The 16,486-nt window shown below is 40.9% G+C and overlaps 1 protein-coding gene across 2 annotated transcripts; it reads right to left on the bottom strand.

Annotated features, from left to right (window-relative positions):
• Positions 1-547: 547 nt before the first annotated feature.
• Positions 548-8,430, bottom strand: LOC132149372 (beta-1,3-N-acetylglucosaminyltransferase lunatic fringe). 2 transcript variants are annotated; one of them, XR_009435022.1, is made up of 9 exons: positions 7,879-8,430; positions 3,538-3,586; positions 3,170-3,272; positions 2,919-3,072; positions 2,738-2,823; positions 2,470-2,635; positions 2,288-2,373; positions 1,275-2,195; positions 548-1,244 (listed from the first exon to the last, which is right to left on the bottom strand). XR_009435022.1 is itself a non-coding variant. In XM_059558549.1 (8 exons), exons 1-8 carry the CDS (start codon positions 8,290-8,292, stop codon positions 2,129-2,131), a joined length of 1,125 nt encoding a protein of 374 aa, XP_059414532.1. In that variant the 5' UTR covers positions 8,293-8,430; the 3' UTR covers positions 1,259-2,128. The 2 variants fall into 2 exon arrangements, 1 of the variants encoding a protein (XP_059414532.1); XM_059558549.1 differs by lacking the exon at positions 548-1,244 and having other exon boundaries at positions 1,259-2,195.
• Between the last annotated feature and the right edge of the window lie 8,056 nt (positions 8,431-16,486).

The raw sequence follows: 16,486 nt of genomic DNA, 5'->3' as shown, positions 1-16,486 counted from the left end.
GGTCAATGCCAGCACTCAAAACCCACGAGGGGGCGAGTTTGTTTTGCTTGCATGTTTCAGTAACAGATCACTACAGTTTTGACAGAGTAAGAGACACTGACCTCTGAACCTCTGCGGTCTGGCAATGATTTTACACCAAATGATTGATGCACGTCTTCTGTGTTGCACTATAGTAGTAAGTGGGGTCCTTTTTGCTGTTTACATTAGATGTTGTTGAAAGGGACAATTCACCCAAAAATTTAAATTATGTTATTGTTTACTCGCTGGAAGGAAATGTTTTAAAAAATGATCATGCTCTTTCATACTGTTAAAGTAGATGGTGACATCAGTGCCCAATCACCATCTAGTACATTCATTGTGGCTGCAAAAATGCACCATAAATGTGTGATAAATGTGGTCTACATTAATCATATGATACATTTGTGTGAGAGACATACTAAAATTAAAGTTTTTGTATGATTTGTAGGTTTTAATTTCTAGGTGAACTACCCTCTGAAATCTAAAATATGTAGTGTGTCAGCTGAAAGAAAACAATAATGCAGGAAAGTTTCTTAGCGAATATGCTGCTTTATTCAAAAGCTGAAGGGTGAATTACCAAGGCGGCCCATGGTAACATTATCAGGATTGCGATCCCTGAGAGGAAAACATTTGAACAAACAAATCCAGATACTGGAATATAAATTACAGCCATTAGCGAAATTCAGACTATTTAAAAAAACATTTTGGAGGAATCATCAGAACTAGGTCTGATCCATAGGTGACCAAATTGCATATATCTAAACAATTATGTACAAATACAATAGTTTTAAAATGGCACAGTACATAAATACTGCTTTAAAATAAAATATACATGCTCACCCAATATGGGTCATTCCAATAGAGAAACTGAAACTCTGTTAGGATCACTGTTGTTGCTCATGTAAAGCTCTCACTTAACATGTTTTGTATAGTTGGAATAGTGATGTCCAACTGTCAGCTTTGAAGAAATGGCTCTAAGCCAGAACACTCTGTGCAAAAGGGATCAGAGAACTCAGTTCTGTGCTATAAACACATCTTAAACTTTTGCTGCCATCTGTTTTAACAATGTACATTGTGGTGCCAATTCAAAACCTAAACGGCATAAAGTGACTGCAAGGAGATACTTTACTTGAGCAAGCAACAGTTAATTAAAACCAAGCTGTGCAACTCCCACATAAGTATGTCTTTGAGCAAAGCTAAAAAATAATTAAAAATTATAATCGCAGCTGTGTTCATAAAAAAAATAATTATAAAACTAATAAAACCTGCCAAAAATATCATATCTATTTGCCAAGATTGTGTGAATGCATTGGCATTAAATAATATAAAGATCTAAAAATTAGGGCACTTCTTACATTTTCACACAGCTTTAAGAGATAACCGTTCAATCACCATAAAATGTCCAGAGGATTTAGGAAGAAAAGTGCTCAATCCTCATACACCACAGATTAAAATAACCTGACAGCATATTTGGAAAATTTGCCTATTGCCAGCATAAAATGTCATAATAGCAATAATAGTTATAATAACACTGACATCAAATAAATCAATTCGCAAAATATAAAAGGACCTTCATGTCATTAATTTTGTCCGGAGTCCTTTAGAACTAGATAATAAAGAACCCATTGTACTTATTTCCTTCGAATATTTTAAAGAATTCAATCACTAAATCAAACCTGAGGGAAAGAACATCCTGAACAGAATTTGGAGAGAATAAAATATAAAGTATGCACTAAATTGCTAATTAGAATATAAAGCTGGCAAAAGGCTTGGGTATACTAGACAGTTACATTCTATGAGAATTGCAAATGAGATACAAGCAACAGTAATCACATAAAGCACAATTGATTGCCTGTGAAGCTTGGAGCTGAAAGCATCCTTCTGAAAGCCAGGCCCTTCATAATGTCTGAGTTGGACAGGAAGCTCAGGCACCAGGCAGGAAGGAACTGTTTAAAGGTGGGCCGCACAGCAGCCCAGTATAACCACAGAAGACCATGTGCCACTGCAGAGTAAATGCAGCAGCTACACGGCCCAATACCACACTGGTCCCTCATGCCTGTCAGATACTGAGGCAGTGAGGGACGAGGATACAACAGAGGAGCCGGTCACCCTAATTGGTAACCTGAGGAGGGCACCACGGAGTGTCTGGGTACAGCAGACAGTGCACTGACTTAAACCTGAGAGAGAATAAAAAAATAGACATCAGATTTGTACATGCACACAAATTCAGATGAAAGCAACAACTAAATATGATCTAGAACAGTCTTACCTGGATGGGTCCTCCTCAACAGAGAAAGCCCCTTTCATGTTGATGATATTCCTCTTGTTTTCAAACATTCCATAACTCAATGTAATCTAAATGAAATGATATGAAACACTGCATTAATAGAACTATACTTCATTTTTAGAACTAAAATGTGCTTATATCAAGCTGTCACTGAAGTTGCTCACCTGTTTGTGTACTTCTGATTTGGACACTTGTTGCAGGTTCTCCAAGTGTGAGTGGAACAAGCTGCTTCGGGTCAAAGGGACCCCAAGAACTGACTCGATAATGTAGCCGATGGTACAGTCATCAGGAAGACGGATCTTCTCAGCTGTGTTCATGAAATGGCCACCACTGTCATAAAAAGAGTAAAGTAAGTCAACATAAAGTCTATCTTCTTAAAACATTGAAAATGCTAGTAGATGTTGCATTAGGATAGGTGAGAGTTTTTTTTACCTTGCCCAAGGGCTCATCTTCAAAGCTAGCCCACGGCTGACACAGAAGCCTGCACCTCCCGTAGCAAACCAGAAATTGACAGGTCTCTGCAAAGGAGAAACAAAAACATCAGTTTCTATTCTTAAGGCTCCTTTTCATTTTTACATTCACTGTATATAAAATGAGAATATTTTGGACCTACCATCTTGTTGTCCCCAAGTCTTTCTGTGGCCTCAATCGGCCTGTCCAGACTGGGTTTACCAATGTACATGTCCTGAGTGTGAGGGTAGTTGGACAGCAACTTCACCAATGTCTTTGTGTTCACATAGTTGTCATCATCCACATGACAGAACCACCTACACAAGCCAGAGATATCATTAGAACATCTAATATGGTTTGCTTTGACACTAAAACAAGTATTTATAACTTAAAAAATAATCATGCAATGCTTACTTTTTTCCAGACTTTATGTACTTGTCATACTCAACAGCCATCTTGCAGGACAGAGCCTGGCGACTGTGGGCAGCAGAGCAGTTGGTGTTGATAGCATGGCTTCCTGTGTGGACAAGAGGACGGATATATTGTCAATGCTCATGTAATTCTCCACTTATGTCTATCACTTGAGAAATGCCTATTATCTAAGAGGTCAGGTGACTCTGCACGTGCCCTAATAACATTTTCCCCCAAGATCCGTCTCCCTTTAGCTAAGCACAAGTTTTTTAAGAGGATTAGAGGGGTGAGTCCAAACTATGTGCATATCAAAATTGGAATGCCTGTTTCTTTCTAGCACTGTGACTTCCACTTGAGGAAGCTGCACTCACCGATTTTCTTCTTCAGTTCCCCATCTTCGCCATCCGTGAAGATATATGTCTGCAAAAACAAGACAAAGCCTGGTTAGCTCTATCAACGGAGTCCCACAAGTTCATCAATGAATCACTGAACTAGAGCAAAGACGAAACAGAAATTTGCGTGTTCCAAACTGGAATCATGTGTCTTGGAGAGCTATTTATTCCAAGCGGACTGATTAGGAACCATTGTCTGGGTTTCACGCCATGGAAAACTCAGTAAGTTAAACAAACCAAACTCTACCCGCCAAAATAAAGGCCCCTTGTTCTTGTTGTCAATCTCTCCATGGCAACTGCTCTGCACCCCAAAGCATCCCAGGCCCAGAACAAAGCAGGGAGCAGACCACCCCACTCAGCCCCAACACTCCACCCCCATTCCATTGCCCCTGACCACCTCCCAAGTCTTTCCATTCCTCATCCCTCTATCCACTTCAGACATGTTAAAATGTCCCAAAAAGGAATGGCCAAATCATCTGAAAGAAAAGAAAGAAGCACCAGGTCCCATTCTCCCAGACATACTCCAACTGATGAGAATACATTCACACCAGTGTGCATTCACTGACGTCTGACCCCTCAGGGTTTTGTTAACATTAAAATAGAAGGGGTGGGATTAGGAGCTCATTGTGGAAGATAAGACAGATAAGCAGGTGCAAGGCAGCAGCCCTGGCTCAAAGGAGCCACTGAGAAGACGCCGCCACACGCCTCAGACAGACGGATGAAAAGGCGATGTGCCCCTGGCTATGCAATGCCATAACCTGTTTGCTTTCCACCTCAGGTAAGACAGCACCTGCCACCCGCCGCCTTATCACAGCCACGTGTCTGAACAGGTCAACCTGCCCACGCCCAACTGGCCCTGAACATGTACACTTACGCTACAGAATTATCCTCTTATGAGCTGTTTTGTGATCTTTATCTCAAGAGTGAATTTGTATTTTTTTGTTTTGTTTTTTTGCCTTTCAAATGCCAGCACACACACGTGGACTCATTCCTCCTTTCACAGTCAAGTTTTTTTTTGAGTGTTTAAACATTGCCAGATAATGTTTGATTGGTTTGCAGAACAAACTCTGAGACTGAGGCCCAAGGCCGATGCTTGTTCAGGGAGGGCTGGCAGTTGGACCAGTAAAGAATCAGGGGCTGGTGCTGTCCGGAGTTCTGCTGAAAGGACAGACTAATCACACAGGCAGCTGCCAAGGCAGACTGGGCACTGACAGAGAGAGAAACCTGATTAGCTGATTAGTGCATTACAATGTGTGGTTGGCCATACACCCCCAACCATGATCACACTTTCCCTATGCATAGAGACAATAAGGAGTGGGTAAAGCTGTCACTGGGTAAATCTTAAATATGGTTGCCTGGATTTGCATACAGCTGCAGTGGTTAACTAAAGAGAGGCCTCTCTTGCCACATGGCTTCTCGGTTTCCTTTTTATTGAAGATACTGTGAGCCAAAATGACCCTTCTGTGGTTTCTTTCATAAATGTCAGTTTCCCAGCATTCTCGGCACACAAGAAAGGATGGGGGTTTTTTGTTTTGTTGTTTGGAGTTCTGATGAGCAGGCAGAGATTGGTAAGACGTCCCACCCTGCCAAAGGAAGGTCTGGCATAGGGCAGGGTGAGTATGGAGCCTGGCTGTCTGTCTCCTTCTACCCGGAAAGGAAGTAGAGAGATGAGCCCTGCTCCCTCTACCTGTGCCAATGAGAGACCAGAAACTTGCACAGACTCGTACCACAATAGATCTACACTGTTTTCACTGTTGTCTTCAACCCAGAGAAACTACTGCAACAAACCATAAATCATTATACAGTTATAATGTACATTATACATTAAAGTATTTCAGATAGAGATAATGAGGTTGGCCGTGGTGCTTTATATGCATTGAGCAAGTTTGCATTTGATCTGAATGGCATTTGGTAGCTATCTGTGTAACTGGACACCAGATACCGCAGCAGTGGCACAGACTGTTCTCTCATTGTTGTGAATTTCTCTCACTGGGGAAGCTGCATTGTTCCAGGGGGGGAATTTAGAGAAACAGTGGAAGCCAGAATTTGCAGCATGAACAGTTAAAAATGGAGCAGATCTGACTGAAAAAATTGCACTATTCAAGAGTCCTGACTCATCAATTCAAGACAATTACAAAGCATGTTTTTAATCATCAAAAACAAGTGCTCAGAAAGCAACTGAGCTCTAGAGATTTACTCTCTTAGAAAAATACTGATAATTCCAGTGAATTAACAAGGGTGGGGAAGCTTCTAGCTGACCGTGGCTAGCTCTAAACAAAGACAAGGCAGTTTCCCACCAAGAAGAGCCGCAGGCTGCCATGAGTGTCAACAGCAGGCACAGATTGGATCTGCTCTCAGTGTTTACATGTAAACAGCCCGAGAATATAGGCTGTTCATTACCCCTCGATGCAGCACCTGAAGTAGGTAAGCGGGTTGGAAAGATCCTTCCTACACAAGTTTCTAACCCCTATGAACACATTCACAGTGTCGGTCATGCATCATCTCACGTGACATTTGTGATAAAGTTCCCATGCCATGGGTCTAACACTGCCTGGCCCATTGAAACTCTTGTGGCAAGCAGCCAAACAGTACACCGGAGTCCTTAGGATAATCCCTGGCCATTCAGATGACAATAACTGGGATTTAACATACTCAGGTGTTGCACAGATGAATGTAGAAATAATTTGAGAGCGGCTCTCCATGTGCACATGTTGAGAATGCGAGGATTCATATAGCTGGCATTAGAGCTATCTTTTGTTCTTGTAGACCCAACCACCTGGCACTCATTCTCCAGGAACTCCCCCTTGTATTCTGGTCTACGCTGGTCTTTTATGTCTGCACTGCTCCCCACCAGCTGCTGCTATTAATCCCTGCTGTTAACTCTCTCTCCTGTAGGTTAACTTCCATCAACTCCTGTACTGAGCAAACGTAGTCTTAGTTTTCAGTCTCCTGAAGTGGTCATATCAGTTTAACTGCATAGTGAAAGAAAAATCTGAGCTGACTGAATGAGAGCAGAGGCTAAAGAGGTCTGATTTAGATTTACATTTTCACTTTCCACATGCCTCATTTTTCAGAGAAACGCCACAAACAATGTTCTTTGTACTGAGACCCTGCAAGTATATAAAAGTGTTGCTACGACTGTTACAATAATAAAACCCCTCTTGTCTAAGTGGGAAACTGATTGTGATAGATCCCCAAGGCCAATTAAACTGACTTTTGTAAAATGTATGAGCAACTACTCTAGGTGGTGGATAAAATCATTTTGACTGCTCTACACTCGCTGCTGTCGATTTGCCGAGCGCGCTTTTTTGCTGGCTGCAAAAGAGGTCTGTTTCTCAGAGCTGTATTTTCATACTGTGAGCCACTCGGCGTGCTACTGAAAAGCTCTCCCTTTGTGCCCCCCCCCCCCCCAGCATCTCCATAACGAAGACTCTCTTTTCTCACCACTTGGGTAGCTTGACCCAGCCTCTGCTCCAGATCCCCGGTTCCCATGGAGAGTGGGAGACAAGGGGCTGGCAAAGCTTTTCTTTCCCCCTTCAGAAAGACGCTTTGTTAGTGCTAAGAAGGGGACAGCTCTGAAGCCACTGCTGTGATGCATCCTTAGCCCCAGCGTATTCACGGGGACACCCCAAACAATGGAGCAGGAGGGGAGATACGGGGAAATGTACAGCCACCCATCGCTCTGTGAGCAATACAGCAACTGCTACAGACAGCACTATGAATCTGAGTTTAATAATGTTTTTTAATATGCCAGGCAGATGTAAATGGATTTTTGATTCCTTACTAACGATGTACAACATTTGTTTTTGTTTTGTATTCCTGCTTGTAGATACACATTGTTAGAATTACTACTATAGATTGGTTGACAAATAGGTCTGGCCAACTTTTATTTATTAATTTTTTGATTGTTATGCAATAAAATACAATAAACTTACAACCATTTATATTGAAAAAAATGCTTAAAAGAAATTACAATAATATTGAATAATAAAATATTTAAGCTACATTTAAATGTATTCATTTAACAGACATAATCAGTATTGGTCCTGAAAACCATGGATCCATCTCCATTTAAAACTACTGAAGTTAACTACATTATAATTTAACAAAGACAGAAATGTAAAATGTAACTAGATTTCAAAAACTCATGAACTAAATTCATAGCTAAAAGTAAAGCATGGTGTTTTGGAGCGGAAAGAGTGCACACCATTACTCATTAATATCACGGAAAAAAAATCGAATTTGTTTCCGGCTGGTAAAATATGTAACCAGAGTGCAAAAAGTTATGCAAACAGTTTGTAACAGTGCAAACAAACATACCTGCTGCATGTTTCTGGATACCCAGGTGTCCAGCAGTAGATCCAGTCTGGACCGGTGAAACTTCTTAGTGGTCTTCACTGCGATGAAGATGTCATCAGCGCTGATGTCCTCAGCAGGCGGCGCGTCTGTCGTCGCTCCGGACGCCTCGCTGGGCTTTTCCGCATCCCTCCTTCTGCGGCTCAGCTTTGAAAAATAAGCAGAGAATCCTTTCTTTCCATTCTGCTCAGGCTGCGCTCCATTATCAGCCTCTGATTCCCCCAGACTCTGGAGCGAGCGCAAGCCGGTTTCACTCCCGTTCTGCATCCCGTCCGTCTGAATCCGCTGATGCTGCGACAGAAATAACAGCAGCGCAAGACAGGTGACGGTCGCTCCAGCGAGGGAGAGCACAGCTTTCCTGTCGTACGTTTTCAACATGTTTATCAAACTCTAAGAGAAGGACGCTCTCTTTGTGATATAAACGGCATTAATCTAAACCTCTCTTAAATAGCCTACTCTAAAAAAAACAAAAAAACAAGCGTGTCATCCGACTGTAACATAGTAACGTTGAGTCTCCTCATTGTGACTCGGAGGGGCTTTTATAAACTGCCCACAGCATTGGTCACGCCCAGTGGGCGGGGCATTGATGGCTATTGTTGCTGTGGGAACCGCAGAGAGACTGTCAATGGGAGGACGCGTTAAAGGACAGCAAGCGAGGGACAAAGAGGGGGAGGGGGGAGAGCACAAACAGGCGTAAAAAATTTTAAAGTACATGCTCTTATTAAGCAAACGATGTATGCAAGTGCTACATCACTGTTTATTGCATGTTTTTCATTATCAAGAGCAATGCTAAAAAAATAATAATAATAATTTGTGTAGGCCCGATTATACATTTTTCACAACAATTTTTCAAAACATTTAATTCATTCATTCACTGTCTAATGCTTAACATATAATTATTTTAAGTGGCAACTTAGGATATATTTTTAGTGAAAACACTGCTTGTCTGCCTGTTACAAGTGTAGCACAGAATTCATTCATCTTAACATGACTCTAATATAGCATATAGGCCTATACAGAATAAATAAGTGGGGTCATATTTCCCACTAAAGCCAAAGAAAATATGATTATACTGTAATAATTAAAAAACAAAATAAAAAAATGGTAAGAACTGAAAACGTAAGTTTAATGCTGTCTAATAGTAAATTACAGACTACAGTGACTTCATTGGGCTTTTTCAATCTCTTTAAATTGTATTATTTACGACTCTAAGATCTCATTAAAAAGTAACCATGACAATAAGTATGTCAAGGTAAATAGATGAACAAGGTATATATCTTTTAACATATACCCCCCCCCCCCCCCCCCCCAAAAAAAAAAAAAATATATATATATATATATCAGGGCTTCTATCAGGACGTCACTTCCTGTTTGTTGTTGGCGGCTGTACTGCGTTTGAGCTCCGTCACTATATTCTTTTCATTGACTATTTTTAACTCAAAAATCAATTTTATACATCATCGTTTCCGTTTATATAACGTGTGAATATATCCTCTATTGTATTCTACAACAAAAACAATCAGAGCACCTCGCTATCACTAGTTTTATTTTGATCTCCCGGGTCCGCTATTAGCTTTTAGCCCGTTAGCATCAGCGGCGTGGTTGCAGCTAACTGCGCTAACATTGCTAATACTCTATTCACACACATTACCACTGCTGTACTCACTGTTACTTGCTTTAATGGCGGATGAATGTCTCCACTCTGTGCAGCTCGAGCTCGAGGCCGTGGGAAAGCAGATTCGCGACCTGGAGGTGAGGCAGGCCCAGCTGAGAGAGCGGAGAACCGCGCTGGAATCATCCCGGGCTGACGCTCACAAGTCCGGGGTAAGTATACAGCGATCTGCTAACAGTCCCACCACGTCTACTCCGTGTGTTTCTCTGCACAGGCCCGGTGCACCCAGGACGCGATCTTCCCAGATGTCCTTCACTGCGACGCCGGGACACCACGGACCCTGGGTGCATCCACAGCGGAGGACGCGAGCCGGGTCCCGGGCGACGACTTCTCCCCCTCCTGCCTTCGACATCTCCATCCGGAATCGCTTCGCTCCCCTCCGCGTGACAGGACGCGACGCTGTGATCATCGGAGACTCCATCGTCCGACACGTAAGTGCTACGTTAGCCGAAGGTAAAGTGCACACTCATTGTTTGCCTGGTGCTCGTGTTCTCGATGTTTCTGCGCAGATACCCGCGATCCTGAAGGTCGACGAGAGCCCCAGAGCGGTCGTGCTTCACGCCGGGGTTAACGACACCATGCTGCGGCAGACGGAGACGCTGAAGAGGGACTTCAGCAGCCTGATCGAGACGGTTCGCAGCACGACGCCCGCGGCGACGATCGTCGTGTCAGGACCACTGCCCACGTATCGACGAGGTTAATAGTAATAGGTAATAGGTAATAGTTCTCTAATAACTATTATGATGAGTTTTGTTCCACCCGCTTAAATGATAAAAGTACTTGTGCTGTAAAAACTATTAAGACTGTGTCTGTTCCCCGAATAGTGAGGTCAAAATATAATGTAGGATCTAGAAAAAATCTTATCGTAATTAAACCAGAAAAATGTAAAGTAAATGAACAAAAACAATTTTTAAAGTTTGGGCTCATAAATATTAGATCACTCACACCCAAAGCAGTTATTGTAAATGAAATGATCACAGAAAATAGTTTTGATGTACTCTGCTTGACTGAAACCTGGCTAAAACCAAATGATTATTTTGGTCTAAATGAGTCTACTCCACCAAACTACTGTTATAAGCATGAGCCCCATCAGACTGGTCGTGGAGGAGGTGTTGCAACAATATATAGTGATATTCTCAATGTTACCCAGAAAACAGGATACAGGTTTAACTCTTTTGAAATACTTCTGCTAAATGTTACACTGTCAGACATGCAAAAGAAATCTAATGTATCTCTTGCTCTGGCTACTGTGTATAGACCACCAGGGCCGTATACAGAATTCCTAAAAGAATTTGCAGATTTCCTCTCAGACCTTCTAGTTACAGTTGATAAGGCGCTAATCATGGGAGATTTTAATATTCACGTTGATAATGCAAATGATACATTAGGACTTGCGTTTACTGACCTAATAAACTCCTTTGGAGTCAAGCAAAATGTCACCGGGCCCACTCATCGTTTTAATCATACACTAGATCTAATTATATCGCATGGAATCGATCTTACTGCTATAGATATTGTACCCCAATGTGATGATATTACAGACCATTTCCTTGTATCGTGCATGCTGCGTATAACTGATATTAACTATATGTCTCAGCGTTACCGTCTGGGCAGAACTATTGTTCCAGCCACCAAAGACAGATTCGCAAATAACCTGCCTGATCTATCTCAACTGCTATTTGTACCCAAAAATACACATGAATTAGACGAAATTACTGACAACATGGGCACTATTTTCTCTAATACATTAGAAGCTGTTGCCCCCATCAAATTGAAAAAGGTTAGAGAAAAACGTACTGTGCCATGGTATAACAGTAATACTCACTCTCTCAAGAAAGTAACTCGTAGTCTTGAACGCAAATGGAGAAAAACTAACTTGGAAGTTTTTAAAATTGCATGGAAAAACAGTATGTCCAGCTATAGACAGGCTCTAAAAACTGCTAGGGCAGAGCATATCCACAAACTCATTGAAAATAACCAAAACAATCCAAGGTTTTTATTTAGCACAGTGGCTAAATTAACAAATTACCAGACGCCACCTGATTCAAATATTCCACCAACGTTAAATAGTAATGACTTTATGAATTTCTTCACTGATAAAAGAGATAACATTAGAAATACAATAGCGAATGTAGATTCTACAGCGTCTAACACTTCAGTTTCATCCATCGCACCCAAAGATAAACTGCAGTGCTTTACAAATATAGGACAGGAAGAGCTAAATAAACTTATCACTGTATCTAAACCAACAACATGTTTATTAGATCCTGTACCCACTAAATTACTAAAAGAGCTGTTACCTGTAGCCGAAGAACCGCTTCTCAATATCATTAACTCGTCGTTATCTTTAGGTCACGTCCCAAAACCATTCAAGCTGGCGGTTATCAAGCCTCTTATTAAGAAACCAAAACTAGATCCTAGTGTACTGGCAAATTATAGGCCTATTTCAAATCTTCCATTTATGTCTAAAATTTTAGAAAAAGTTGTGTCTGCTCAATTGAGCACCTTCCTGCATAAAAATGATCTGTATGAAGAATTTCAGTCAGGTTTTAGGCCCCACCATAGCACAGAAACTGCACTTGTTAAAATTACAAATGACCTGCTTCTTGCGTCAGATCAAGGCTGCATCTCATTTCTAGTCTTACTTGATCTTAGTGCTGCGTTCGACACCATAGATCATGACATACTCATAGATCGATTACAAAACTATACAGGTATTCAAGGGCAGGCTCTAAGATGGTTTAGATCCTACCTGTCCGTAGGATCTATATGTAATATTATGTAATAATAATGTAATATTGTTAGAAAATACGGAATTAGCTTCCACTGTTATGCTGATGATACTCAGCTATATATTTCAACGAGACCAGATGAAACTTCCCAATTATCTAAGCTAACAGAGTGTGTTAAAAATGTAAAAGATTGGATGACAAATAATTTTCTCCAATTAAATTCGGATAAGACAGAGATATTAATTATTGGACCAAAAAACACCACACAGAATCTTGTAGATTACAATCTGCAACTAGACGGATGTACTGTTACGTCCTCTACAGTCAGAAATCTGGGTGTTATATTGGACAGCAATTTGTCTTTTGAAAATCATATTTCCAATGTTACAAAAACCGCATTCTTCCATCTTAGAAACATTGCCAAGCTACGAAACATGTTATCTGTTTCTGATGCAGAAAAGCTAGTTCATGCTTTCATGACCTCTAGACTGGACTATTGTAATGGACTTCTAGGTGGTTGTCCTGCTTCGTCAATAAACAAGCTACAGGTAGTCCAAAATGCAGCAGCTAGAGTCCTTACCAGGTCAAGAAAATATGATCATATTACCCCAATTTTACAGTCTCTGCACTGGCTACCTATTAAGTTCCGTATCAGTTACAAATTATCATTACTTACCTATAAGGCCCTAAATGGTTTAGCTCCTGCGTACCTAACTAGCCTTCTACCACGCTACAACCCATCACGCACCCTAAGGTCACAAAACGCTGGACTTTTGGTAGTTCCTAGGATAGCAAAGTCCACTAAAGGAGGTAGAGCTTTTTCACATTTGGCTCCCAAACTCTGGAATAGCCTTCCTGATAATGTTCGGGGTTCAGACACACTCTCTCTGTTTAAATCTAGATTAAAAACGCATCTCTTTCGCCAAGCATTCGAATAATGTATCTCTTAAATTGTGAGTGTAGTTGCATCTGCATTTTTATTCTTTAGCTTGGGTTAAACTAATTTTACTTTGTTGGATCAGCAGCTATGCTAATGATGTCTCTATTTTGTTTCTATGTTTTGCCACGGGATTTACATCCCGTGGTAACTAGGATTTACACAAGCACCAGTCTGGATCCAGAACACCTGAGAAGAGATGATGCTGACCCTCAGAGGACCCCAGATGATCCTAACCTTGAATCAACAAACCGAACTAACAATTATTGCTACATGTGTGACTGCATCCTATAATTACTATTAATTAATAATATTGATAGTTCATCATCTAGCTGACTTCGTCTTGTATTATTATTATTATTATTTTTATTTTTCTAAAATCCTGTCAAACGTGCACAAACTACTAGCTACTACTAAATATTGTAGAAACATAATTTTCTGTAAAGTTGCTTTGTAACGATTTGTATTGTAAAAAGCGCTATACAAATAAACTTGAATTGAATTGAATTGAATATATATATATATATCCACGGCAGCAGACCTCGTGTGGCCTTCAAACAACTGCACGTTCCTTATGCTCGCTTTAAAAATACGCCTCTTCTGCAGTGAAGAGCCTGTAGAGCTGGGAGCACGACCCTTACCATGACTTCCAGCTGACAGCTCAGCAACTGCTGATGACAGACTTAAATGCTTTAGATCCGACTTCTAGACTTCTCAACAGCGTGCTTTAAAAACAAGCAGCACTTAGACACTACATTTAAGTTCTCACTTCCAAGACAGGCTGAACAGCTGAGATGTACTTGGAGTTTTGATAAAAGAGATAATTAGCACCCAAGAAATGGCCCATTTGCAACATATCATAAAAATTCTAACAAAAAGTTGTGCTCCTTCAGAAATTCTACAGGTCCATGAAAAAGCACAAAGCTTTAAACTTTCCAGCGCTGCTAACAGACATACAGCATCTTTTGTTAATCTTTTGAAGCACCCGACAAAAAAATGTGTTAAAACCTGTATAAGAAACCAGGCAGAGGCGTAAACCTCCCCCGGGCTCTGTTCTTTTTTAGGATCAGCACACTTTTTTAGTCTGGAATGGAGGAACACTCTGGCAGGCCCCTTGTCAGACTCCTCAGACAATCTTTGCAATAAAAAGCAGGACTAAACCACACAAAGCAAAAGTTCCACTTGTATCCCAGATTCATGCCAGTCATCACTCCCCCCACCCCCCTCTGATGGATAACAAAAAAGGGGAGAAAAAAAAAACTTTTCTTCCGACCTCTCTTTCATTCTCAAAAAAAGACTCCCCCGTCTGCCCTCTATACCACATCCTGGATCTTTCCCCGTCTGAAGACATTATCGCTGAATTCCAGTTAAATTAAATCTCCCATCCAAATACAAGCCACTTCCCCACAAGAATGCCCAGCGATCCTGCTAATAAATGCAAAAACCCTGCAACCCCATTCCCGCTGTCCTGCAGTGGCATCTGGAGCAAGATGATGGAGAATCTCAGAAGAATGATTATGATTACTGCTATGCTATTTATAGAGTCACTTTAATGTATGTAGCACAAAGACGAGGTACGGCATTTCAGTGCGTATGGTGGGCATCCTTGCTAAATGAGACTTGACATGCCCTGTCTGAACAGCCCCTTTTCCCGCCTGCCAAAACTCAAGCTCTCAAGGCTTGGCGCAACTGTTTGTTTTGGGATTCGAATGTTTGCGTAGGGTAAACAAAGCAATTTCAGCATGTTAGCTCTATTTGAGGACAGAGTTGTCTTTTCTGACCGTTCAGTTTAAACAGTTCCCTTGATGCAAACAGATTCGCTTTGATCTTAATACACTCGATGCACTACAACTGCAAACACAGATACTCTGGGTAATGAGAGTAGTCTGTTCGGAGTGGTAAAACACCATCATGTTGATAAAGGCACATCCTTCCTTAATTCGTTATATATTTATTTTTATTCATCTCTGTCTTTTCCTTTCCCTCCAACCATTGGGCAGATTCTTTGAAGATGGAGGTTAAATTCACAACAGATGTATAAGAGGATGACGGCTATGTGGTGTCCCACTGTATACTTTTACAATGGGCATATATAAGGATATAGTGGCGTGGTTAGTGGTTGTCTGTCAGCCTACAATCTCCTGTTTATTATTCTGATCCACATAATGGAGCATTTAACTGTATTGCAGTTATCTTGAGTTACAGTATGTGTAGTGCATCTTTTGGTGGTCTATTTGATTTTTGGGGGGGATAATTTCTTCCTTTTGGCCAGCTGCAAAACAGAACTTTAAAATATTGATAACAATACATGAAATATAATCATCTCTCGCCTCAACTCAAAAAGGCTCTTTGGGAATTGCCATTTGATATATTTAATAGGCCATTTGACATATTTAATAGGGATTAAATATGTCATGGCCATTTGAGATATTTAATAGGGATCTGTGAAATGTTCGATTGAATTATGCAATCACCAAGTCCTGCCTAGTTTCAGTCTGTCCATGGAGCTTGAATGTCTTCTTGTTTCATTCTTTTTTGTTTTCCGAGTCTCGTTTTTTTCTTTCTCTAAAGTTCTTGGATGAAATGGTATTACAGACGGTGATGGTCCTTGATATCATTCCTAGGTTGTAAGTGCACAGTGATAATGAGACTATATTTTTGTCCCATATGGGTGAAATCTATTTCAGTTGATGGAAAAAGTATCTATGAACTCCCCAAAAGAAGGGAAAACATTTCTTTATTTATTTGTCTTTTTTGGATTATAAATCCTGCAGCGCATATCCTCTATGGTTGTGTCCTGAGCAGGGAAACATAATGCAGCTTCTGAGGGGCTGCAGAGTCCCCTGGCCCTCACTTCTGGTGTGACCTGTAATCCTATCAATGCTAGCACAGCCATGCTGGGAGAATAAACAGAGCTATTGGCTTCTTCCACTGCTGTTTTTATACTCTATGTCTTTCTCTCACACAGCCCATTTCAGCTTTGGAATAAATGTTTGTGAACGACAAAGTGCACTTGGATGACTTGGGTTTGCAGCTCTTTTTTTTTTCAACTTTAACAAATAAACATTATCTTTTTTCTCTGGGCTCATCCAAGCCTTTCATTCGCTGGCTATTCTCTCCAGATCCTACGATACTTCAGATGAGATTTAATTTAGTTGTTCTGAGAATTGCGAATAGTTGGTCTGTTGTTCATTGCAGATGTTGGATGCCAGGGTCTGTGTCACCGTGCCA

The sequence above is a fragment of the Carassius carassius genome, chromosome 9, assembly GCF_963082965.1.
Source record: "Carassius carassius chromosome 9, fCarCar2.1, whole genome shotgun sequence".
Lineage (NCBI taxonomy): Eukaryota > Metazoa > Chordata > Actinopteri > Cypriniformes > Cyprinidae > Carassius > Carassius carassius.
The sequence above is the reverse complement of the archived record's forward strand: the minus strand, read 5'-3'. Positions and strand labels throughout refer to the sequence as shown.

What these genes read in the sequence shown, in the direction of transcription:
- LOC132149372 (XM_059558549.1), bottom strand. Translation starts at nt 8,292, where the DNA reads ATGTTGAAAACGTACGACAGGAAAGCTGTGCTCTCCCTCGCTGGAGCG. An exon ending in GGAACTGAAGAAGAAAATCG is followed by an intron (nt 3,273 to 3,537) that starts GTGAGTGCAGCT and finishes TTGTCCACACAG; the next exon opens with GAAGCCATGCTATCAACACC. An exon ending in AATCAGAAGTACACAAACAG is followed by an intron (nt 2,374 to 2,469) that starts GTGAGCAACTTC and finishes CATTTCATTTAG; the next exon opens with ATTACATTGAGTTATGGAAT.